This window comes from Muscardinus avellanarius (assembly GCF_963383645.1).
Source record: "Muscardinus avellanarius genome assembly, chromosome: 13".
Taxonomy (NCBI): Eukaryota; Metazoa; Chordata; class Mammalia; order Rodentia; family Gliridae; genus Muscardinus; species Muscardinus avellanarius.
In genome coordinates, this window is record NC_137799.1 from 39,394,535 (window position 1) to 39,418,977 (window position 24,443).

At 51.0% G+C, this 24,443-nt stretch overlaps 1 protein-coding gene across 1 annotated transcript; it reads right to left on the bottom strand.

The window, feature by feature from the left end:
• Positions 1 to 811: 811 nt before the first annotated feature.
• Positions 812 to 24,048, bottom strand: GLIPR2 (GLI pathogenesis related 2; the record flags this gene model as incomplete). Its single annotated transcript, XM_080708931.1, has 8 exons — positions 812 to 972; positions 11,692 to 11,769; positions 14,259 to 14,362; positions 14,627 to 14,735; positions 14,889 to 15,037; positions 15,233 to 15,366; positions 16,525 to 16,604; positions 23,952 to 24,048. The coding sequence occupies 8 exons, from the start codon at positions 24,046 to 24,048 to the stop codon at positions 812 to 814; spliced, it is 912 nt and encodes a 303-aa protein (XP_080565057.1).
• Between the last annotated feature and the right edge of the window lie 395 nt (positions 24,049 to 24,443).

A 24,443-nucleotide genomic window follows, 5' to 3' on the forward strand; every position in this document is an offset into this window, starting at 1 on the left:
CCCTCCCCCATCCCACTGACTTCATCCCCTGGCAGCCTGGCCAGCAGCCCAGGCAGTGTGAGGGGCTGTCTCACAATGGGCCACTTGGGGTGGGCCATTCCCTGGAAACCAGGGTTAGTATATTGATTGAGCTCAAGAAAAATGTGTATGGGGGTGAGAGGTGGTGGTGGTGCTTTGCCATTTAAGAGTAGAGAAATGCAGGGAACTGAGGCTTTCTTTCTCCATTTGTTCTTTGGCAATCCCCTTGGAGAATCCCAGGAGGCAAGCAGGATGACCTCATGTCTTCGGACTGAGGAATCTCAACGAATCCGTGAAACAGAGCCCCTGGCTACCCACGTTTCCCGAGCTGCTTCAAGTGTTTAAAGCTACATGCTATGTCCCATTTAAGTGAGGGTTTAATACTCTTAAATATCTACCAAAAGTAGATTACAATGCATGAAGATCACATAAAACAAACTTCACGTCTCAGAATCACAAATATTTGGAATATAAAATGTCCAAGGGGGGGGGTTATTAAAAGAAAGGTACAAAAGAAGTTTGCTTCAAAAAAATGACAAAAAATTTTAAAAAATTCACGCCCAAATAATTGTGACCTGGGGAACCATCCAGGTAAATGCGTCAGAGGCTCATTCCTTTAATAAGAAGGCGCTCACCCAGAGCTGTATACCCAAGTGTGTGGACGGGAGATGCTCGTCAGCATCGCACACACGAGCACATACATCCACAGGGAGAGACCGGCAGCTGGGTTTGGTTGTAGGCACTTCATATCCACCTTCTCAGGTCTCCCACCTTCCCATTACGCTTGACAAGGTTACTTCTTTGGAGGCAGGACATTTTCTTCAAAGAAGCCTTGGTTGACAACATTCCCTGCTGGGAAGTATCTGGCCACCACAAAGGAGGACCCATCACTGGCTGATGCCTTCCCCACGCCCATCTTCTTTGTATTCTTCCACACCATGGCTGTGAAGTGTCCTGTAGGGAACAGAGGGAGAGGGGAACCATGAGTGAGCAGACCCTCGCTAGACAAGGGCTGCTCCAACTCCTATGCTATCTCCCCTCCCTTGACCTCTGCAGATACCCATCAGAAGGAGAGACAAAACACAGCAGCTGCCAGGTTTTGAAAGCAGGTCCTAGCAATCGGCCATGCAGATCTCGGCCACCTCAACCCTTCCCAAAAGGCTTCCAGAGGTCATGATGATGCCCGGCGGCCCCAGCAATTAGGATGCCACCCTACCTGGCACCTGCCTCCATCCCCGCCCCCACAGCACACTCTCCATGCAAGGAGATCTCCGTGTTACTCTCCAAAGGCCACTGTTTGTCCTCATCCCCCTTCATCCCACTTCATCTCAGGAAAACCACCCCCTTTGCAATGTACTCGCCCCTTTTGGATCCCACGATGCAGTGGGCTCTTGCCATTCTTCCTCCTCCTCCTTTTCTGCCTCCACTGTAATGTTGGAGAATCTTCACTTCCTAAGGCTCAATCCTAGGCTCTCTTTTCTCTCTAGACTCTTTTTAGGAGATTTCATCTTTCCCTGTGTCTCCCAAACTTTTCTCCGGTTCAACTCTTTGCTTGGTGTTCCAGACACAGCTACTTACTGCACATTTCCAGATGGGTAACTCTCAGGCATCTTGGATGTAATCTATCCAAACCTCACTGTTGGTTTCGCTCCCCCAGGCTCACTGCTCTCCAGAGCCTCCCAACTACACTCACTGCACCTCTCTGCGCGGCGCTAGGCGCGGGCCTGCCCCCACCCTCTCCTTGATGTGCCCCACAACAACCCTGCACTCAGCCCCGAAGAATTCAACTCCAAAATACATCTCAGACTGCCTCCTTCCAAAGCCTTGGTCCCAACTACCCGTGATTCTCTCTTAAACCACTGCAGTAGTTGCCTGACTGGCTCTCAATGCCACCGCCATTTAACTTTTCACTTTAGTGGCTAGAATGATCATTTGGAGACACGAATCATCCCTTTACTTCCCTGCGTAAATGTCCTTTGGTCACCTCTGTTGTATTTAGAATGAAAACGAAGGCTTTGGCCCAGTGGCCTCCTTGCCATTCCTCGAACACATGGGGTCATTTTCAGCCAGAGAGCCCTTGCAAACACCAGCCACGGTGATAAATATGCTTTTGATTACTAACAATTTATCCCTTAGGTCTCAGGCTAAATGTCACTTGCTTAAAGAAGACTACACACAATAAAAGTCACATGGAAGAACCATCCTGGCCTCAGGTTCTGTTTCCAAAGGAAGGGCTGAGACCTTGATGAGCTGCCGCCTAAGGCCCTCAGCTCTGAGCCAGTTCCCTTCAAGCCCCCGCTCCCCCTGCAGCCACTTGGGCCTCACTTCTTAGCTCAAGGCTCCCACTTCGCAGGCTCCTGCCCTTCACTTGCCAGTCCTTCTAAGCTTCTGCACAGCTTGGCTTCCAACTCTCCTCTAGTTTGGTGTCAGAGAGCTAATTATCGGCTCAGTAATCACACATTCTCATCTCAGAGGTCAACTGTCCGTCTGTCTCAAGTGTTTCACACAGAGATCAATGGTATGTTTCCTCTCAGGTCACAGGGTAGCACTCATTAGCCAGAACCCTGAGGAGATTGTGTTTCCTCCCGAATACTTGGGACTTGCCCCATGTTTAGCACTGGGTGAGGCGCACAGTAGATTCTCAGTGACTGTACGAGGAAGAAGGAGAGGCTGGCCCTGGTGCCGCCCAGCTGCAATCCCAGTTCTTGGGAGCTGAGACAGGCGGATCCCAGGCTCCAAGCCGGCATGGGGTAGCTTAGCAAGCCCGCTTGCCGTCCCAGCATTTGGGAGGCTGAGAAAGGAGAATTGTGGTTCACGGACAGCCTCAGGTACTTAGTGAAGGTCTTTGCAGCTCAGTGAGAGCCTGTTTCAAAATAAAGAATGGAAGCTAGGCGTGGTGGTGCACACTTGTAATCCCCGCGCTTGGGAGGGTGAGACAGGAGGATCACGCAGGTTTGAATCTAGCCTCAGCTACTTAGGCTCTCAGCAAGTTAGTGAGATCCTGTTTCCAAATAAAATATAAAATAGGTCTGGCAGTATTAGCCCGGAGGTAGAAAGCCGCCTCTGGGTTCCAGCCCCAGTACCACCAAAAAAAAAAAAAAAAAAAAAAAGAAAGAAAAAAAAGAAAAGAATGGAAGCCAGACATGGTGGCGCATGCTTGTAATCCCCACGCTTGGGAGACTGAGACAGGAGGATCTCGCAGGTTCAAAGCCAGCCTCAGCTACTTAGTGAGGCTTTCAGCAACTTAGCGAGACCCTGTTTCCAAATAAAATATAAAATAGGTCTGGGAGTGTAGCCTGGAGGTAGAAGGCCTCTGGGTTCCACCCCCCAGTACCACTAAATAAATAAATAAATAAATATAAATAAATAAAGAATGGAAAATAGGGCTTTGGGTATAGCTTGGAGGTAGGATGCCCCTGGGTTCCATCCCCAGTACCACACATAAATAAGTAAATAAATAAATACATAGCCAGGCATGGTGGCACACACATGTGATCCCAGCATTCGGGGGCTGAAACAGGAGGATTGTGGTTTGCAGCCAGCCTCGGCTACTTAGTGAGGCCCTTTGCAACTCAGTGAGACCCCTGTTTCAAAATAAAAAAACAAGGCTGGGTCCCGGGCAGGGGTCGCGCGGGGCACGCCATCCGGGGCCCAGGTCATGAGACTCTTGGCCCTGGGACGGACCGCGCGTAGCACGCCAGACCCCTGGAGGAACTGGGCCCAGTAACCTAGGTCCCGGGCAGGGGTCGCGCGGGGCATGCCAGCCGGGGCCTGAGTCGCGGGACTCTGGGCCCCAGGCGGAGTAGTGCGGAGCACGCTGGACCCATGGGGAAACAGACCAGGTCACAGTGCTACTGAGTGCCTGATCCCACTACCTCCTCAAACCACATATACTGTCTTCTCTTATTAAAAAAAAAAAAAAAAAAAAAAAGGAAAAGAAAAAGAAAAAGGAAAAATATCAGAGAGGGGTTAAGAAGGGCGTGGCAGATGCCAGGACACTGGAGATGCAGACAAAACTTATCCAAATGCACTGGAACTTATGGAAAAATTCCCTGTGAAGGAGGACTGCTGTTTCTCTATATTGTTAAGAATCTTGGACATCACCTGTAAAGAGAGAGTTTAGCGGAGACCAAGGAGAAAGGCAGTGTTGAAAGCGGTCTCCGCGATGGCGGTGGAGACTTGTATTCAGGAGAATCAGAAAATGGATGTTGAATGCTACCGTCACGCATGCTTAGGAACACTGGACAACATTCAGAGTGGAAAAAGAGCTTGGGAAGGATTTGAAATGGTAGAGGCAGTGGCAATGGCAGTGGCCAGTACTCAGGGGAGGCAGAGATCTGATGCATTACACCTGGAACCTTTGAAATAATAACCCCAGAGGCAGAATGCTACTACCACGCACCCTCAAGAACGTGGGACAATTGATTGGGTGAAGAGGGTGCTCGGATTGGAGCCTGCAGAGGGGTGAGGCCGGTGACGGACACAGCAAAGCTGGGATTGGAGCCTGCCATGAGGCAAGGCCGGTGCTGGAGCCTCCGAGGCCAGGATTGGAGTCTGCCGTGAGGCAAGGCCGGTGCTGGGGCCTTTGAGGCCAGGATCGGAGCCTGCCGAGGGGTTAGGCCGGGGCCGGGGCCAGCAAGGCCGGCATCGGAGCCTGCCGTGAAGCAAGGCCGGTGCTGGAGCTTCGAGACAGTGATCGGAGCCTGCTGAGGTGGTAGGCTGGTGCCGGGGCCAATGGCCGACATCAGAACCTGCCGTGAGGCAAGGCCACTACTGGGGCCTCTGAGGCCGAGATCAGAGCCTGCCGAGGGGTTAGGCCGGTGCTGGGGCCAGTGAGGCCGGGATCGGACCCTGCCATGAGGCAAGGCCGGTGCTGGGGCCTTCAAGGCCGGGATCAGAGCCTGCCGAGGGGTTAGGCCAGTGCCAGGGCTATCGGCCGGCATCGGAGCCTTCCATGAGGCAAGGCCACTACTGAGGCCTCTGAGGCCAGGATCAGAGCCTGCCGAGGGGTTAGGCTGGTGCCGGGGCCAGCGGCCAGCATCGGAGCTTTCCGTGAGGCAAGGCCGCTACTGAGGCCTCCGAGGCCAGGATCGAAGCTTGCCGAGGGGTTAGGCCGGTGCTGGGGCCAGCGAGGCTGGCATCGGAGTCTGCCATGAGGCAAGGCCGGTGCTGGGGCCTCCAAGGCCAGGATAAGAGCCTACCGAGGGGTTAGGCCGGTGCTGGGGCCAATGGCCGGCATCGGAGCCTGCTGTGAGGCAAGGCCGCTACTGGGGCCTCTGAGGCTGGGATCGGAGCCTGCCAAGGGGTTAGGCCGATGCCGGGGCCAGCAGCCAGCATCGGAGCCTGCTGTGAGGCAAGGCCAGTGCTGGGGCCTCTGAGGCTGGGATCAGAGCCTGCCGAGGGGTTAGGCTGGTGCCGGGGCCAGCGGCCAGCATTGGAGCCTTCCGTGAGGCAAGGCCGCTACTGAGGCCTCCAAGGCCAGGATCGGAGCCTGCCAAGGGGTTAGGCCTGTGTTGGAGCCAGCAAGGTTGGCATCGGAGCCTGCTGCAAGGCAAGGCTGGTGCTGGGGCCTCCGAGGCCAGGATAAGAGCGTGCCAAGGGGTTAGGCCGGTGCCGGGGCCAATGGCCGGCATTGGAACCTGCCGTGAGGCAAGGCCAGTGCTGGGGCCTCCGAGGCCGGGATCGGAGCCTGCCGAGGGTTTAGACCAGTGCCAGGGCCAGCAAGGCTGGGATCGGAGCTCACTGTGAGGCAAGGCTGGTGCTGGGGCCTCCGAGTCCAGGATCGGAGCCTGCCAAGGGGTTAGGCTGATGCCGGGGCCAACAGCCGGCATTGGAGCCTGATAGGAGACAAGGCCGCTACTGGGGCCTCTGAGGCTGGGATGGGAGCCTGCCAAGGGGTTAGGCCGGTGCTGGGGCCAGCGAGGCTGGGATCGAAGCCTGATGTGAGGCTAGGCCGGTGCTGGGGCCTCTGAGGCCGGGATCGGAGCCTGCCGAGGGGTTAGGCCGGTGCCAGGGCCAGCGGCCGGCATCAGAGCCTTCCGTGAGGCAAGTCCGCTACTAAGGCCTCCGAGGCCAGGATCGGAGCCAGCTGAGGGGTTAGGCTGGTGTCGGGGCCAACGAGACCAGAATTGGGGCCTCCCATGAGGCAAGGCCGCTGCTTGAGCCAGCGAGGTCTGGATCATCCACCGGGTAGCTAGGCCACTACTGGGGCCATCAAGAGTGGGATCGGTACTTGCAACGCGGCATGCACAGAGAAATATCGCAGAAAATAAAAATCAGATGCTTCCCCTAATCAGCAAAAACTAGGAGGAAAGGGGCAACAGGAAGAGGTGGAGCTATAGAAAGGGCCCTATAGTGAAGCAATTAAGGTGACCAATCAGAGGGTATGGAATAGGGGAGGATGGAGCCTCTTTAAAACATAGGAGGTACATAAACAAATGTATCAAAGTTAATCACCAAACAAGCATGGGATCGAGGGAGGGGGAGGGAATGGGATGGGGGCTGGATGAGGGCTAATTGGATGATGTGTGCTTGTATATCCTCTCAAGTCTTGTACTCCAATGTGATATATGATTATAATGCACCAATTTTAAAAAATAAAATAAAAATTAAAAAAATAATAATAATAAAAAACCCCAAAATAGGGCTGGGGGTGTATCTTGTAGGTAGAATGCCCCTGGGTTCCATCCTCAGTACTGCAAAATAAATAAATAAATAAATAAATAAATAAATAAATAAATAAAGGCTGGAGAGAGAGGAAAGAGGAGGAAAATCAAGATCAGGGCAGCTAAGCTGCATTTATTTATCTACTGGTTGCCAAGAAAATGATTTGACACAACATGCACGTTGTCAGTGTGAATGCTGGTGGAAGATTTTTCCAAGCAGATGAGACTTCGTAATCTTTCCTCTTACTGGGGAGGTTTCTATCTACACAGAGATAATTAGGTTAGGGTATTTAGAGAATACGTAAAGGCCACAACTTCCTTAGCAACCATCAGATAAACACTGGCTTCTAACTCTACTAACAACTGTTTCTTTTTTTTTTTCCCCTAAAGGGATTATATATATTTTTTTCTACTGTGGATACAAATTTTCTAGAATATGCTTTGAATAATGTACAATGGTAAGAAAGAATTTGAAAACTCGTGTGTATGTGTGTGTGTGTGTATGTGTGTGTGTGTTACCAGAGATTGATTGATTGATTGATTGATTGGTGGTACTGGGGGTGGAACCCAGGGGCTTTTCTACCTCTGGACTATATCCCCAGCCCTATTTCATATTTTATTTGGAAACAGAATCTTACTAAGTTGCTCAGAGCCTCACTGAGTAGCTGAGGCTGGCTTTGAACCTGTGTGATCCTCCTACCTCAGCCTCAGAAGCGCTGGGATTACAAGCGTGCACCACCACGCCCGGCCCCTATTTTATATTTTATTTGGAAACAGCGTCTCATTAAGTTGCTGAGAGCTTCACGAAGTAGCTGAGGCTGGCTTCGAACCTGTGCGATCCTCCTGTCTCAGCCTCCACGGCCGGCTATTACCAGAGATTTAACCCAGAGGCATTCTACCTCTAAGCTAAACCCTACCCCTTTTTACTTTTTCTTTTTTCTGTTTTGAAACAGGGTCTCGTCAGCTGATTAAAGTCTTGCTAAGTTGCTGAGGCTGGTCTTGAACCTGAGCTTCTCCGGTCTCAGCCTCCCAAGTACTAGGGTTACAAGCCTGCATCACCATACCCCGCTGGGAAAGCTCTTTTTATACTGATACGGAACCATCTCTGACAACTGTAAAGCAGATCACACCCTCTGACACCACCAGGTAAAAAAGGGAGCGTATGTACGCACATGTACGCACATGCTGGCATAAGCGCAGGATGACTGTAGAATGATGCACAAGAAACCGGTATCATGGGGTTGCTTCTTGGAAGGAAAGTGCTGAAGGTCAGGGCTTACAGAGACAACACAGACTCCATGTGATCTAAAAGTACCACTCATTCAGAATAAATAGATCTCATTGAAACAAAATAACAGAATAATGATCGAAATGTTTCTCTCCACGCAGCAAGTAGATGGATCGGTGCCCTCCATCACAGGACTCTGCGATTCTAGGCTGGGGTAAGAGGGGCCATAGGATCTTCAGGGCTCTGCAAGTCTGGATTATAACCTCGTCCAGAGCTCACTCCTGCCTTAGGCTCAGCTCTCTGTCCCTGCACATTGTCTACTGACATCTGAGATGGCACAAGGCTTGTATCCTCTTTGGGGAGGGTGTGACAGGTGGGCCGGGAATCAGCGACCATGGGGACTTGAGCCCCATTCCCAGCTCTCTTGCGAGATTCCCACCTTGGAGCAGGGACCAGGCAGAGGCATTAGCTCAAGGACAGAGACACGAGAAAAGCCTGTTGGCCTTTGTAGGGCTCGGCTCCCATCTCTGCAAGATGTGCAGAATAGTCTATGTGTGTGAGGAGGGTCACTGGGGATTGAATCTGGGGTTTTCTACCTCTTAGATACATGCCCAGCCCTATTTTAGTATTATTATTTTTATTTTGAAACAGGGTCCTTGCTAAGTTGCTGAGTGCTAGGTTACAAGTCTTGAACTTGCAATCCTCTTGTCTCTGCCTCCCAAGTACTAGCCCCTAAGGCCCACCCGTAGTGGCGCTGTGGCGGGGAGGCGCCGGGGAGGCCCTCTGCAGCCTCTAAGCGGTGCACACACGGGCACAGAGCCAAGAACCCGCTCCCACACATGTCCGATTGCTCAAGAAACTTGTTCGTGAGAAAAGTAATTCCAGAAGCTATGAAATAAAACTCCTCTGGATGCTGACCTTTACTGAAAGAAGACAAGGGTCTGCCCACACACCCTTAATCATGGCTCCTCCCCACTTCCCAGCAGTGTCACTCTCGCCCCAGCCTTGCCGACTGGGGGAGGAGAGATGCCGGAGTTGTACCCACATGGTTGCAAGAACCCCTGTCACAAAACGGGGAGCAGCAAGCCACAGGAAACGGTGACTGGCCCTGAAACATGTCACTTCCTGCTTCGGAAGAAAGCGTGGGGCGGGTGGCAGGCTGGCTCTGCCGGGTGGGGCAGGGCGGCCAGGGCAGGGAGTCCCCTTGTCTTCCACCCAGAGAGACTCTCTCCCCTTCTTTTTTTGGTGGTACTGGGGGTGGAACCCAGAGGCTTTCTACCTCCGGGCTATACTCCCAGACCTATTTTATATTTTCTCACTAAGTTGCTGAGAGCCTCCCTAAGTAGCCGAGGCTGGCTTTGAACCTGCGATCCTCCTGTCTCAGCCTCCCAAGCGCGGGGATTACCAGCGTGCGCCACCACGCCCGGCTGAGACTCTCTCCCCTTCTGACTTCAAGTCCATTGTGGAGAAAGACAAGGAACCTGGTGAGGCCGGCGGAGGGGCGAGAGGAAGCCCAGGGCTTTACTAGGCTACATGTTACCACGCCCCCCAAGGAGGCCTATGAGAAGAGGGGGTCCCCACAGAAGGCCCCGGCCTCAGAATCACCAGCCCTGTGTCCCTTGAGCCACCACCATGTCCCTCCCTTTCTTCCCATGGACAGGGAAGAAAAGGAATTGACCCAAGTTCATTCAAATAGTCAGAAGCTGGGCATGGTGGCGCAGGCTTGTAATCCCAGCATTCAGGAGGCTGAGACAGGAGGGTCGCAGTTCGCGGACAGCCTCAGCTACATAGGCCCTCTGCAACTCAGTGAGACCCTGTTTCAAAAGAAAGAATAAAAAATAGGGCTGAGGGTATAGCTCGGAGGTAGAATGTCCCTGGGTTCCATCCCTAGTAACACACACACACACACACACACACACACACACACACACACACTGCTAGAGGTGAAAGGAGGTGGAGCCCTTCTGCTCTTAAGTTCACTCTGCTCCCTAGGGAAAGGCTAGGGAAACAGCAGGTGCTTCAGGCATAGAGAGCGGGCAGGAAGGCGGCGAGTATGAAGGATGCAGGAAGTCAGGCCCGGGCAGATAGGACTTAGACATATGGCGGCAGGGCAGGGCAAGGACCCAAGCAAGGTGGCAGGTTACAGCTGCTCAGGCACCAACCAATTCAGGAACAGAGCTCTTAGTAGCTTTTTTGTTTTTGTTTTGTTTTGTTTCTGTTTTTCTATATTGGAGGTTGAACCCACAGGCATTCTACCTCCGAGCTACACTCCTACCCCCATTTTTTGGTTCTGGGGATTGAACTCAGGGGCATTCTATCTCTGGGCTACACTCCCTGCCCCTTTTTATTTTTTATGTTGAAAGAGGGTCTCACAGTCAGCATGGTGGTACATGCCTGTAAACCTAGGAGGATCGCAGGTTCGAGGTCAGCCTCAGTAACATAGTGAGACTCGCAGCAAACTAGTAAGACTCTATTTCAAAACAAAACATAAAGAGCTGGGGGTACAGCTCAGAGGTAGAATGCCCCTGAGTTCAATTCCTAGTATTAAAACAAAAAAAACAGGGTCTAACTAAATTGCCTGAGGCTGGTCTCGAACCTGCAATCCTCTTGTCTCAGCTTCCCAAGGACGGGGATTACAGGGATGTTTGGCTTCTACCCCCTTTTTAAATTAAATTTTGAAATAAGATCTTGCTAAATTACTGATGATCTTGCTAAATTGCTGAGGCTGACCTCCTATTTTAGCCTGAATCCCAGTATTATGCATTACCATGCCTGGCTTTCAGTAGGTTTTTTTTTTTTTAGGGGGATACTGTGGATTGAACTCAAGGCAGGGGTGTTTATCTCCCAGCCTCCCCCTCAGCCCATTTAACTTAATTATTTTTGTGGTGATAGAGATTAAACCTAGGACATTTTACCTCGAGCTACATCCCTCTAGCTCTTTTTAATATATATATATATATATTGTGTGTGTGTTTTTTCTTTGGAAACAGGGTCTCTTTAGCCAGCAAGGCTGGCTTCGAACCAGTGCGATCCTCCTGTCTCCGCCTCCCAAGCATGGGGATTACAAGCATGACACCCGGCTCTCAGCAGTTTTTAAAACTTAGTCTCAGCCAGGCATGTTGGCGCGTGCTTGTAATCCCTACGCTTGGGAGGTGGAGACAGGATGGTTGCGCAGGTTCGAAGCCAGCTGCGCTGGCTTAAGAGACCCTGTTTCCAAATAAAAAAAGTATAAAAAATAGGTCTGGGAGTGTAGCCCAGAGTTAGAAGGGCTTCCAGGAACCCCAGTACCACCAATAAATAAATAAGTAAATAAATAAATAAAACTTAGTCTCAGCTGGGCGTGGTGGTGCATCCTTGTAATTCCAGTACTTGGGAGGCTAAGACAGGAGAATTGCAGGTTCATGGATAGCCTCAGCTACTTATGAGGCCCTCTACAACTTAGTGAGACCCTGTTTCAAAATAGGGGTAGAATGCCCTCGTACACAAAAACCAAAAAACCCCACAAAAACCAAAAAAGCCCTAGTCTCCTTGTGACTCACTGCTGGGATGTGCAGAGCTTTGAGCTGAGGGGAAGAGTCAGCAGCCCAGATGCTCTCAAATGGAGGGCGCATGTGCAGAGTTTTAGGGAGGTGGGGGTGAGATTTGCCCTCTGCACAAGGTCAAGTCAGAAATAAGAAGAGTTACAGAAAGGAAATAACTGATTTTCTCAAGGTTGTTCATCTCTGAAGACAGATACCCAACCTGCAACCTGCCCAGGCCACGGTGGGCTCTGCCACTCACCAGTTCCCGAGGTGAAGCCAGGCTGCTGGAAGTTGTAGTTCTTGATTTCACTGTACCATCTATCAGCCACTTCCTTTCCTGTGTGGAAAAGGCACTATTCTGAATCATCACAACATCCACCCACTCCCTGTTCCCTCCATCTTCTACTGGAAACCCCCAACACATCCCACAGTTACACATCTGCTGAGTACCCGGGAGCTGCAACATCTGGGATGCTCCTTGGAGCTCCTGAGGATGTTTGCCCACAGGTATGTCCCAGCTCAAGAAAGCCTTGGTGGGGCGAGGAGAGCCCTGGCCTGGGGCTGGGGCCTGCACTGGTGCCCCTGCCCTCCACTGGCTTGCTGGCTTGCTGTGTAGTCCTGGGCAAGGACTTTCCCTCTCTGGGCCTCTACAACAAGAAGGTTGAATGCAGTGCACTCCAAGGGCCTTCTAGTGATGCTCTGAATTTGCGAAACTCAGTTTCTGTTCTTATGCCATTCCATGTCTGGCTCCAAAGATACCTACAGGAAGAAAGGCCAGGGCTCTCACTTCTGGAAGAGGTGCCCTCACCTGGAGCATCCACTGGCCAGGCAGACTGTAGCAGGAGGAAGGGTTCTACCCACCCCTGTCCCCCAGCTGCTCATCTCGGCTAGGAGTCTCAACCTCAGGGCCCCAAATCTCAAGTTTCAATGTGGGTTGTGAGTCACCTGGGGATTTGTTAAAATGCAGACTAGGTTTCAGAAGGTCTGGGGAGGGGCCATGATTTTGCATTTTTAATAAGCAACTGGATGCTGATGCTGATTTCTGGACCACATATTAACCTCACTTAAAGAGCATTTCAAGCTGGGCGTGGTGGCGCACGCTTGTAATCCCAGCATTCGGGAGGCTGAGACCAGAAGATCTCAGTTCGCAGACAGCCTCAGCTACTTAGTGAGGCCCTCTGCAACTCAGTGAGACCCTGTTTCAAAATAAAGAATAAAAAATTGGGTAGGGGGTGTAGCTCAGAGGTCAAATGCCCCTGGGTCCCATCCCCAGACCCACACACACACAAAAAAAAGCACTTCAAAAACTGAGACTTGAAGGATCCTTTTCTCTGATCTACTGGATCAGTTTCTCTGGAGGAAAGCCCCAGTCTCTGGTATTTTTTAAAAGCTCTGTAGAAGCCGGGCGTGGTGGCGCACGCTTGTAATCCCCGCGCTTGGGAGGCAGAGACAGGAGGATCGCGCAGGTTCGAAGCCAGCCGCGCGCGCTGGCTTATGAGACCCTGTTTCCAAATAAAAAAGTATAAAAAATAGGTCTGGGAGTGTAGCCCGGAGGTAGAAGGGCTTCCAGGAACCCCAGTACCACAAAAAAAAAAAAAAAAAAAAAAAAAAAAAGCTCTGTAGAAGAGCCAGGTGTCATGGCACACACTTGTAATCCCAGTACTTGAGGCTGAGACAGGAGGATTGCAGTTCAAGGACAGCCTCAGCTGCTTAGTGAGGCTTTCTGGAACTTAGTGAGACCTTGTTTCGAAATAAAGAATAAAAAAGTAGGGATGGGGTTGTATCTCAGAGGCAGAATGACTCTGGGTTCCATCCCCAGTACTGGGGAAAAAAAAAAAAAAAAAACTCTTGAAAAGATTCCATTGTGCAGCCAGGGTTGGGAGCCATCTGCCCAAACCCCTCTCTGCAGCGATGGGGAGGCTGGGGCCAGGCGGGCAGGGGCTTGATCAAGGGGTCCCAGGGATCCAGCACAAGGCCTGGACAGAGCGGCAGCTCCTGAGCCTGCTACAGGCTCTTTGTACCTGGCACACAGCCTGGCTAAGAGGAGCCTGCGGGCCCACGGCGTGGCTCAGGGCACCCTGCCTTCCTAGGGAGTTTGGGGGTGAGTGAGGGGGGTCACAGCTCTCCCAGAGGGGAATCTGGCTCAGTCTTGCGGAGGAAACTAAGACTCAAAGGGCAAAGAGGACTCAGGGGGCTCCCCTTGGGAACTCCGAGAAATGGGGCTGGGGAGGGAGTGAGTCATCCTTCCTCTGGGGTTTGTTTGTATAAAGCTTGAGAGAGCTCAATGGCTAATTTTTCCTAAAAAGCCACCTCAGAGCTGTAGGAGCCAGAAAGCTCAGGAATGTTTGGTCAGTGTGGTGGGATCATTCCAGACCTGACAAATGGGTGAAGTGTGTTTTCCATTATTTTTTTTTTTCTGAAATGGAGAAAGCTCTATTGCTTGTCTCTGATTATAAAATCAATGCACCAGCACTGTAAAAACAATACTTTAGAGAAATGTGAAAGTAAAATTTCTTAGTAGCCAAGGATGTGTTGCCGCTTACAGAACCAGGCTGGGACTTTGTCCAGAAGCTGAGACTCAGCCTGGGAGCGTTGGAAGGGGGGCCTGCTCCATCTGACTCATCTCTGTCCCTGGCGACCGGTCCTGGCCTGGCCTGGAGCCAGCCATCAGAGACCTGTGGTGAATGAAGTAACTCAGACCACTCTGAATTTCCTTTCCTTTTCTGAGCCTCGGCTGAACCACGAAGGGCGCTGTGGCCAGGCGGTGTCTGAGGGTGTCCTAAGCCCAGCTGGGGAAGAGGGAGGAGAGCTGGGAAGGCCACCCACCTGTCTGATCGTAGGATGCCCACGCGAGGTTCTCCCCGCACTGGCCACGACTGGACTCCGGGCTGTGCTTGAGGATCCTCGTGCTGGCCAGGGCCTCGGAATACCTGTTGGAGTCCATGGTGCGTCCTTAGAGTGGGCCCAGTCCGGCCTCTGCGCCCAGGGTGGAGGGCCCGGCCTCCTTCCCTGCCCGGGCTGGCAGAGAATCAGGAACGTCACACATCCCTGCCTCTGGCATCACAGAGGAGCAAACCAAGGCTCAGAGAAGCAAAGGGACCCGCCCGGATAAGCAGCAGACTGGCATTCAAGCCGGTGCATCTGATCCCCAAACCCGCATCCCTTCTGCACCCAGGGCCCGTGGCCGGACTCACTGCTGAGCCTCTCGGTTGAGCTTCTTACAGAGCTTCAGCGGAGGGGCGCCATGCTGCTGCCGGTACTCGTTGTGGGCCTTCAGGACCTCATTATTAAACTGCTTGGAAGCTAATGGTGGCAATAGGAGGGGCTCAGTGCAGAGAAAAGGCCCAGGAGGCAACTTCAGAGCCACGCCAGCCCCAGTCTCAGGCCCTGCCAGGCCGCCCACCCCTCCCTCTACCTGACGCCACGGCCAGTGGCCCTTCTCCACCCGCTGCTCACCCCACTTCCAGCCTCCTATCACCCCACATCTCCCCATGGCCTGTGGGAGCCTTCTGGCCATGTTGGGGACTTGGTCTTTATCTACGAAGCCACTGGATGGAAGCAGGAGAGTGAGCAGGTTCATTTGTATTTCTGAAATATCCTGCTGGCTGTGGAACGGGGGATGAACAGGAGGTGCAGGGCAGATGTTAGAGGCTGGGCAGTCAACAGTCGGGCTTTCTGAAAGAAAATGTCTGAAGGAGCCTGGATACCTCAGACTGGACCTAAGCTGTGCAGCGCGGTCTCAGAAGAGCTGGAGTTGGGAGCCCAGAGAAAAGCAGGCTGTCTGGGATTGGGGTGTCCACCTGGGCTGATGAAAATCAGAAGATAAAGAGCCTCTATCTGACTGGGAAGACAGCGTCAGGGAAGTGGAGTAAGAGGAGAGTGTAGAAAGGAAGGTGGTGGCGAGGGGAGGAGATGTGGTCAGCAGGGCTCGGGGCTGCAGGGGGAAGAAGTGGAGTCTGTGCCCGCCTGGGTCATAAGAACTCAGAAGAGGCAAGGTCAAGAGGCCTGGGGTTAGGGAGAGAGTGAAGCTAAAGGCAGGCAAGAGTAGAAGACAGAAGCCATGCCAATTTGGATCTGAAATGGAACTCCATCATCCATACAACTCCTCCATCTAGCCATTTAACACCTACCCAATATCATCTGCTATTCCTCCATCCAAACACCATTCATTAAACAGCCATCATCCGCCCGCCACGCATCTGCCCACTGAGTCCTCACTGGTGGAGCAGCAGCGCCCACCCACCCTCCACTCAATCCTAATCCATCCACTGCTCAGTTGCTCTCAGAGCACCTCCTGTGTGTCAGGTCCCCTCTGTTTCTGGGGGTTCAGAGACCCTCAAAGAGCTCCCACCAGAAGAGAGATGGCCACATAAACACCCAGCAGCAGGAGAGTGCCACCATGCCAGTAACCCCAGGTGCAAAAGGAACTTTGAGCAGGGTGACCTAGAAGGGCCTGGGGGGTCGGGAAGGAGGTGACCCTGATTTGAAGCCCCAAAGACCTTTGGACAAGAGGTAGCTAGGGTAACATCATGACGCATCCTGTACCAGCCTTAGGAATGCAGACATCCCCTCTGGAAATGGGGGTGAGTGGGGTGGATGGTAGGTGAGGGTCACAGAGGCCTTCCCCTGGGCTGGTGCCATTGGCCAGGAGCTGTCTGTCCTCTGGGGGCTGGCTGCAGATGGTGGCAGGAATGTGCACTAGGTCACATTCACCAGTAGTTTTCTTCTCCTGGACTGAGGAGGTAGCCTAACAGGGGCTTCCTCCCCTTCCCATGGCCGGATCGTATCTCCTGGCTTTCACGGCAAACCCTATGGGCCTCTGAGGGGACCCTGGTCTCAGGAAGCTTGAGCTCAGCGCAGACACAGGAGCAGGGAGAGCTGCAGGTTACCCCTGTGCTGGTCCAACGACTTTCTGATCAGTTAAGGAGAAGGTGGACAACCTCAAGGGCTATGGGGCTAGGCGGGACACCCCCATAAACCCCCGATCTGTGAGGTTTGGGTTGTCAGGCAGATGGGGAAAATGTGGTAAACAAAGTCGAGAAATGAGGAAAGGGGAAGGTGACCAGGCCTAGGGCTGGGGCGGGGCTACAACCTGGAAGTCATAAGGCCTTTGTGGCCAAGAGGCGGCCTCGCCCTTGTTAATAGGAAAAGCAAAGATTTCGGGTTCTCGGGCTGGAGGGAAAGGGGAGGTGGTGTTTAATGAGTGTCTTAGCTTTGCAAGAGGAAAAATTCTCTTCACAAAATGAAAAAGCTATTTCACAATATGAATACACATAACACCACTGACTGCACAGGTAAAATTGGCCAAGATGGTGCCTTCTTCCGTGTTATGTGTTCCTGGTTTAGCCTGTTTGTGTGGTATTTGAGATAAAGAGTCACAGACGATTAAAGGGAAATTGTGGGAGCCAGAGCAACTCCTGGAACAGGTGGGGGTCCCAATGACAGTGGGTGAAGAAAGAGCCAGCAGGCAGCTTGGTGGCTGGACACCACGGGCTCCCGGGCGAAGGCAGCTTCACCCAGCCCGGCTGCCGTCACGGGCAAGAAGTGGCCCGCGCTGGAGTGTGTTCAGAGGCTAGAAATGGGGTCTCGGGAGGAGAAGTGGCAAGTTCTGGGTTGTGTTCATCCTGGGGAATATCAGATTAAGGAAACAGTGGGGCCCCTGAGAAATTCTGGAATCCCATAGGGCCAGCTAGGGCCAACGGGAGGAAAGGGCAGAATGACCGATTCCAGCTCAGTCTAAGACTTTTCTCCCAATTTAATCTATCTTTTTCTTGTTTTGTTTTGTTTGGGGTACTGGGGATGGAACCCAGAGGCATTTTATCTCCCAACTACACCCCAAGTCCAATATTACTTCTTATTTGGAAACAGAGTCTCATTAGGTTGCTGAAAGCCTGGCTAAGTTGCTGATGCTGGCTTTGAACCTGTGATCCTCCTGACTCAGCCTCCCACATACTAGGATTACAAGCGTGTGCCCTGGCTGAGTGTTTCTGAAGACTGAGGGAAGCCACCTTGAAGTGTGATGGAATACAGGAGAGTAGGCAGAAGGGAGACAAGAGGAACGAAACAGGAGCGGCCATGATCAAAAGTCCAGATTCAAAGTTCACGTGCACATGCTGATCACAAACAGCAGGGCTAAATCAATCCTTAGATCCGTTTGTAGGTCGCTTGGACACTTCCTCTGTATGTCATGTTGTTCTTTTTTCTTTTCTTTTCTTTTTTTTTTTTTTGGTACTAGGGATTGAGCCCCGGGATATTCTATCTCTGAGCTATACCCTGGCCCTTATCTTTTCACACAGGGTCTCTCTAGGTTGCTACAAGTCTCACTATGTTGCTGAGGCTGTCCTCTAACCTGCAATCCTCCTGTCTCGCCCTCTCAAATGCAAGCACCAGCACACCCAGCTTGTGTTTCATAGCTGTGTGTGTGCGTGTGTGTGTGTGTGTGTGTGTGTGTGTGTGTGTGTGTTACTGGGGATTGAATCCAGGGGCATTCTACCTCTGAGCTACACCTCCAGCACAATTTTATTTTCTACTTTGTTTCAGACCCTGTTTCAGGGTCTTGCTAGGTTGATGAGAGTCTCACCACTTGCTGAGGTTGTCCTTGAACCTTCAATCCTCCTGCTTCACCCTCCCAAGTACTAGGATTACAGGTGTGCTCCACCAAGCCTGGCTGTGTGACATAATTTGATCAAACCCTCAGACAATGTAGTATAAAAAAATGTAGTACTATTTTTAAGTTTATAAAATAACAAAACATCCATACAGGGAAATTATTACATATTTCTCATCAAGAATGAAGAAGCCAGGTATATTGGTGCACACTTTGTAATCCTAGTATTTGGGAAGCAGAGACGGGAGGATCACTGGTTTGTGGCCAGCCTTGGCAATGTAGGCTATCAGTGACTTAGTAAGACCCTGTTTTCTTTTCTTTTCTTTTCCTTTTTTTTTTTTTTTTTGTGGGTGTAGGAATGGAACCCAGGGGCATTTGACCTCTGAGCTATACCTCCTGCCCTATTTTTTATTCTTTATTTTGAAACAGGGTCTCACTGAGTTGCAGAGGGCCTTACTAAGTAGCTGAGGCTGTCCACAAACTGCGATCCTCCGGTCTCAGCCTCCCAAATGCTGGGATTACAAGTGTGTGCCACCACGCCCAGCTAAGACCCTGTTTTCAAATTAAAAAAAAAATAAATAAAACAGGGCTGGGAATGTAACTCAGAGGTAGAATTCCTGAGTTCAGTCCCCAACACACACACACACACACACACACACGTGTGTGTGTATGTGTGTATGTATGTATGTGTGTGTGTGTGTATATATATATAAATATATATATATATATAAATATATATATATATATTTATATATATATCATAATAATGAAGAAGAGCTGGGTGCAGAGGTGCACATCTGTAATTCCCAGTACTAGGGAGGCTGAGATAGGATTGTAGGTTCAAGGCCCTTTTTGAGACTCTGTTCCAAAAAATAAAATGGGCAGTCGGGCATGGTGGCACACACTTGTAATCTCCGTGCTTTGGAGGCTGAGACAGGATGATCACACAGTTTCGAAGCCAGCCTCAGCTACTGAGTGAGGCTCTCAGCAACTTAGTGAAACCCTGTTTCCAAATAAAATATAAAATATAAAATAGGTCTGGGAGTATAGCCCGGAGGTAGAAAGCCTCTGGGTTCCACCCCCAGCACCACCAAAAAAAAAAAAAAAAAAAAAAAAAAAAAAAGGGAAGCCAGGCATGGTGGTACACGCTTGAAATCCTAGTTCTTGGGAGGGTGAGATAAGAGGATCACAGGTTTGTGGCCAGCCTCAGCTACTTGGTGAGGCCCTCTGCAACTTAGTGAGACCCTGTTTCAAAGTAAAGAATAAAAGATAGGGCTGGGGGTATAGCTCAGAGGTAGAATGCTCCTGGGTTTGATCCCCAGTACTGCAAAAAAAAAAAAAAAAAATAGAGCATGGTGGTACATGCTTGTAAATCCTCTTGGGAGGCTAAAGTAAGACTGTAGGTTCAAAAATCCAGCTTCAGCAACTTAGTGAGGCCCTTTGGAACTTAGTGAGACCCTCTTCTAAAATGAAGAATAAATAGGGCAGGGGATATAGCTCGGAGGTAGAATGCCCCTGGGTTCAATTCCCAGTACTGCAAAAAAATAAAAATAAAATAAGACCAGGGGTATAGCTCAGAGGTAGATTGCCCCTTGGTTCAATACCCAGTACAGAAAAGAAGAAGGAGGAGGAGGAGGAAGAAAGAAACCCTCCTAGTAGTCAGTAATATATCCAGTATAAATGCTTGCACTGCACCTGTCTCTCAGCATGTGTACTTTTTCCCTTTCCCATTAAAATCAATCTGAAATCCAGGAGTGGTGGCACATGCCTGTAATCCCAGTACATGGGAGGCTGAGATAGGAGGATCACAGGTTTGAAACCAGCCTCAGCAACTTAGTGAGGCCCTGTTTCAAAATAAAAATTAAAAAGGGCTGGAGGTGTAGCTTGGAGGTAGAATGGCCCTGGGTTCAATCCTTTGTACCAAGAAGAAGAAGAAGAAGAAGAAGAAGAAGAAGAAGAAGAAGAAGAAGAAGAAGAAGAAGAAGAAGAAGAAGAAGAAGAAGGAGAAGGAGAAGAAGAAGAAGAAAGGCAGCCTGGGTGTTGGGGTCAGTTTGCACTGGGCTGAAGTCCTGTAGGACATGAGGGCTCCTTGGCAGAGGGACACATACGGCTGCTAAAAACTAGGTCACTGAGCTCCCAGAATGAGGAAAGTTAAAAGTGAAAGTTCTTGTGCCCAACTCAAGCTTGGTCCTCAGAAGCCGAAGCCAGGCCCTGTTCCCAGCTGCCTGGGCCAGGGCTCCCTGCCAGGGTCGGAGATTCCTCTGCATTGGGCAGGGGCACCCCCTCCTCCCCTGGCTGGGAGCATGGGCCTCCCTCCCCAACCCAGCAACGCAGCAGCCAGCCCCGGCCCAGGTGGCTCCTCTGAGCGGGGCGTGGCCCCAGAGAGGCAAGCTATCAATGATGACCACACCCAGCAAGAGGCACACCCTACCTCTGTAGAGAACAGAGATAAGCATAAGGAGAAAAGTCATAGAAAACCCACCCATCCCCCGCTCAGGCAGGGGGAGCCCTCAGCCACCCCATGATGGGGAAGGGCTGGGGTTCTGCCCTCATTGTGTAGGAGGGTAAACTGAGGCTCAGAGTGCCAGCCCAGGAGGAGGGGCAGGCCCATCTGCCCTGTCTGTGCTCCTGTATTCCCTTGTTTGCTGGCCAGCTGTTTCTGGGTGGTGAGCCTACACGTGACTTTATTAACTTCTCACCAATTCTTCGGGGCCTTCATCATCCTACCCATTTGTATGGCCAGGAAACTGAGGCTTGAGAAGGGAGGTAATCCGCCCAGATTCCCACACTCGTCAGGGGTGGGTCCATCAGGAGTGAACATGTATCTGATGTGTGGCAGGTCCTGACTCTTGACCCACAGCCCAAGAGTCGCCAGGCCAAGACATTGTCTTAGGGGTGGCCTAGGAGAGATGGGACAGCCTCAGTGGGGAAACTGAGAGCTGTAGAAAAGACGAGACCTGAGGCTTTCCTTCCCACCTGGTTGGCAGGGAGAGAAGAGGAAGGAAGAGGAGAAAACTACGATTTCTCAAGAGCCTCCTCTGTGCCAAGGCCGTCAGAGCTGGACCTGAGCGAGGGGCCCCAGCACCATGGGGCTGCTGGAGGAGGCAAGGGCTCCCTGGGGTGCCGGGTGGGCATCCTAGATGGGCTGCTCTGGGCCATTTAAGATCCTTTAGAGGCTGAGCCACTGGAGAGTGCAGTAAAGATTCTGAGGCCTGCTTTTAGCTGTGACATGCTCCTCCCTCCACATCCTCCTTGGACCCTGAAGTCTCCTGGAGCCCAGGGTGGCTCCTTCCTCTGCCCTCTCCAGATTCCGGAAAGAGGCCCTGACAGCAGGGGGCCAGGCAGGCTGTTCTGGGAATAGAACCCGCTGTCCCCAAGGCAAGAGAGGCGAGAAAGCAACTTGGTTCTGCCTCTTGCCTGTTTATCAGGAAGAAAGCATAAAAGTGGATAAAAAGAGGAGGAGGAGGAGGAGGAGGAGGAGGAGGAGGAGGAGGAGGAGGAGGAGGAGGAGGAGGACACCCAATGGGTAGCTTCTGCTCCTGAAGCCTGTGCTCTGGGTTCTGGCAGTTTCAGAGGCCAGCCCCAGCTCTGCCCTTCACAGTGGTGTGATCAGGCCCACGATGCTTAATCCCTCTGTGCTGCGTTTCCTCATCTATAAAATGGGGCACCAGGAGCTACTGCACAGGATTGTTGTGAGGATTAAGTGAATTAATCAATGTAAATGCCGTAGAACTGTTCTGGAACATAATGAACAATTATTAAATTATATATATGAGACAATTATTCAATTATATATATTTCAGTACTGGGGACTGAAGCCAGGGCATTCTACCTCTAAACCGCATCCCCAGCTCTATTTTTATTTTTTGTTTTGAAATGGAGTGTAAGTTAGCATGAGCTGACCTTGAACCTGCAATTCTTCTGTCTCAGCCAAATACAAATCCCAGTACTCAGGAAGATTACAAATTCTAGGCCAGTCTCAACAATTTAGCAAGATCCTTTAAAAAAAAAAAAGTTGAGACAGGAGAATCGCAGGTCCGAAGCCAGCCTCAACAATTTATTTTATTTTAATTTTTAAATTTTTTTGCGGGTCTGGAGATGGAACCCAGGGGCATTTGACCTCTGAGCTACACCCCTGCCCAATTTTTAAAAAAATTCTTTATTTTGAAACAGGTTCACACTGAGTTGTGGAGGGACTCACTAAGTAGCTGAGGCTATCCGCGAACCGGGATCCTCCGGTCTTAGCCTCCCAAATGCTGGGATTACAAGCTTGAGCCACCATGCCTGGCTCAGCCTTGACAATTTAGTATGGCCCCAGGCAATTTAGTGAGACCATTTCCAAATAAGAAATAAAATCGGGCTGGGGGTTTAGCTCAGAGATAAAATGCTTCTGGATCTAATACCCAGTGTCACAAGAAAGAAAAAAGGGAGCCGGGAGTATTGGTGCACACGTGTAATCCCAGTACTTGGGAGGCTGAGACGGGAGGATCACACGTTTGCAGCCAGCCTCAGGAAGGTTCTCTGCAAATTAGTGAGATCCTGTTTCAAAATAAGGAGAGAGAGAAAAAAAAAAGCTGGAGGTGTAGCCTGGAGGTAGAATGCCCCTGAGTTCAATCCCTAGTTACACACACACACACACACACACACACACACACACACACAATAGTGCTGGGGTTGTAGCTCAGTGGCACAACCTGAGTTTAACATATATGTATGTGTGTATATATATGTATATATAACATACATGTCTGTCTGTCTGTCTGTCTATATCATCTATCTATCATTTATCTATCATTATGTTGAGTACCTTGCACATGCCTAAGCTCACACCTTGACCAGTAGATATGTATTGTGTGTGTGTGTGTGTGTGTGTGTGTGTGATACTGGGGATTGAACCTTCTAACCTTCTAACTCTGAGCTGTACCCCTAGACCTATTTTATTTTTTATTTGGAATCAGAGCCTCACTAAGTACCTGAGGCTGGCTGTGAATCTGGGATTCTCCTGTCTTAGCCTCTCAAGTACTGGGATTACAAGCACGTGCCACATGCCTGGCTGTTATATGTTGAATTTAAGCCAGCAGGCGGTTCCTCCATATGCAGGAGGATTGCTGAAGCCCAGGAGTTTGAGGCCAACCTGAGCACATAGGGAGATTCCATCCCGCCTAAATAGAAATAAATAAATAAATAAGCTCTTGAAGGCATCTTTCAGCACCTCCAAGCCCAGATATTGGCTGAGTGGATAACACAGGAATGAGATTCTCACACCAATACAATGAAGGTACTAGGACAGGAACTTTCTCCTTGTTACAGACACAAAAATCAGGGCTGACTCCTGCCTGACCCTTCCTCTTTTCCTAATGTAAAGAACTGGCAGGGAAGAGTTGTTCATTTGCTTATGGAACAAGGATCAATACCCTCCTCCAACAGATCCTCAGGTAGGCATGGTCCTAGAAGGACAGGAGCCAGGGCAGGGTACAGTGCTTGCCTGGGCTGTCCAAGATGCATCCCTGTGCCCTGGGCCTCAGGTCCCCATCTGCGTGCAAAGGAAGAATGACAGCTGTGTTCTTCGAAAATGCCTTCAAAGTAGCAAACACTTTCTTTGAATGAAACCATCAAGAAAATCACCGAATGAATGGGGTCTCTCTCACAGAGGTCTGAGGGCCCCTACCGAGTAGAAAATTCCTGGGCTAGCTGGTCCTTAAGGACCCTCTGCTCTGACATCCTCCAGCATTAGGAGATGTGTGTGCAGGGACACCTACAGACAATTAAGGGTGTGTGGAGGTCCCCACTGGCCAGAGTCCAGCTGGGGAGGGAAGCGGTGGCGGTGGCGGCATGTGGTCAGCTTAGTAGGGAAGAAAGCAGACAGCTGGGAATTCAGAGACCCGGCTTCAAATCCTAGTCTGTTCACTTACTGCCCACGGTGTGAGCTTGGACAAGGCGTGTGAAGTTGCTGGTAACAGCCTGGGTGCTGACACAGAGGTTGGTAACAGACACACTATCTAGCTCCATGTCCGGCACACAGTAGGAGCTCAGTGACTGGCAACCACCCCCTCGGGACAGGAGGCTTCCCCCGAGGGCAGGGCCACTGCCTCCCTCTGCCCCTGCTCACTCGCTGCACAGACGCCCAACAGGAGCCGCCAGCAGCCCTGGCTGGTGACCTGGAACATCAAGGCTGAGCTTGTACTGAAGGCTCATTGGGTCTGAGTCACCAGAAAAGTCACTTCCTTGTAGGGTCCTTTAGAAGCACCAGATACCAAAATGGGGGTACACAAACTTACGCGTGGGAGGAATAAAATGGAGTGGGTTAGTAGGGAAGTAGGCCTGAACTAGGATTCTGGAAGGTTCTTGGGTGTGTATGTGTGAAGAGTGTTGGCATCTGACTGAACTAACTCAAACCTGCTTTC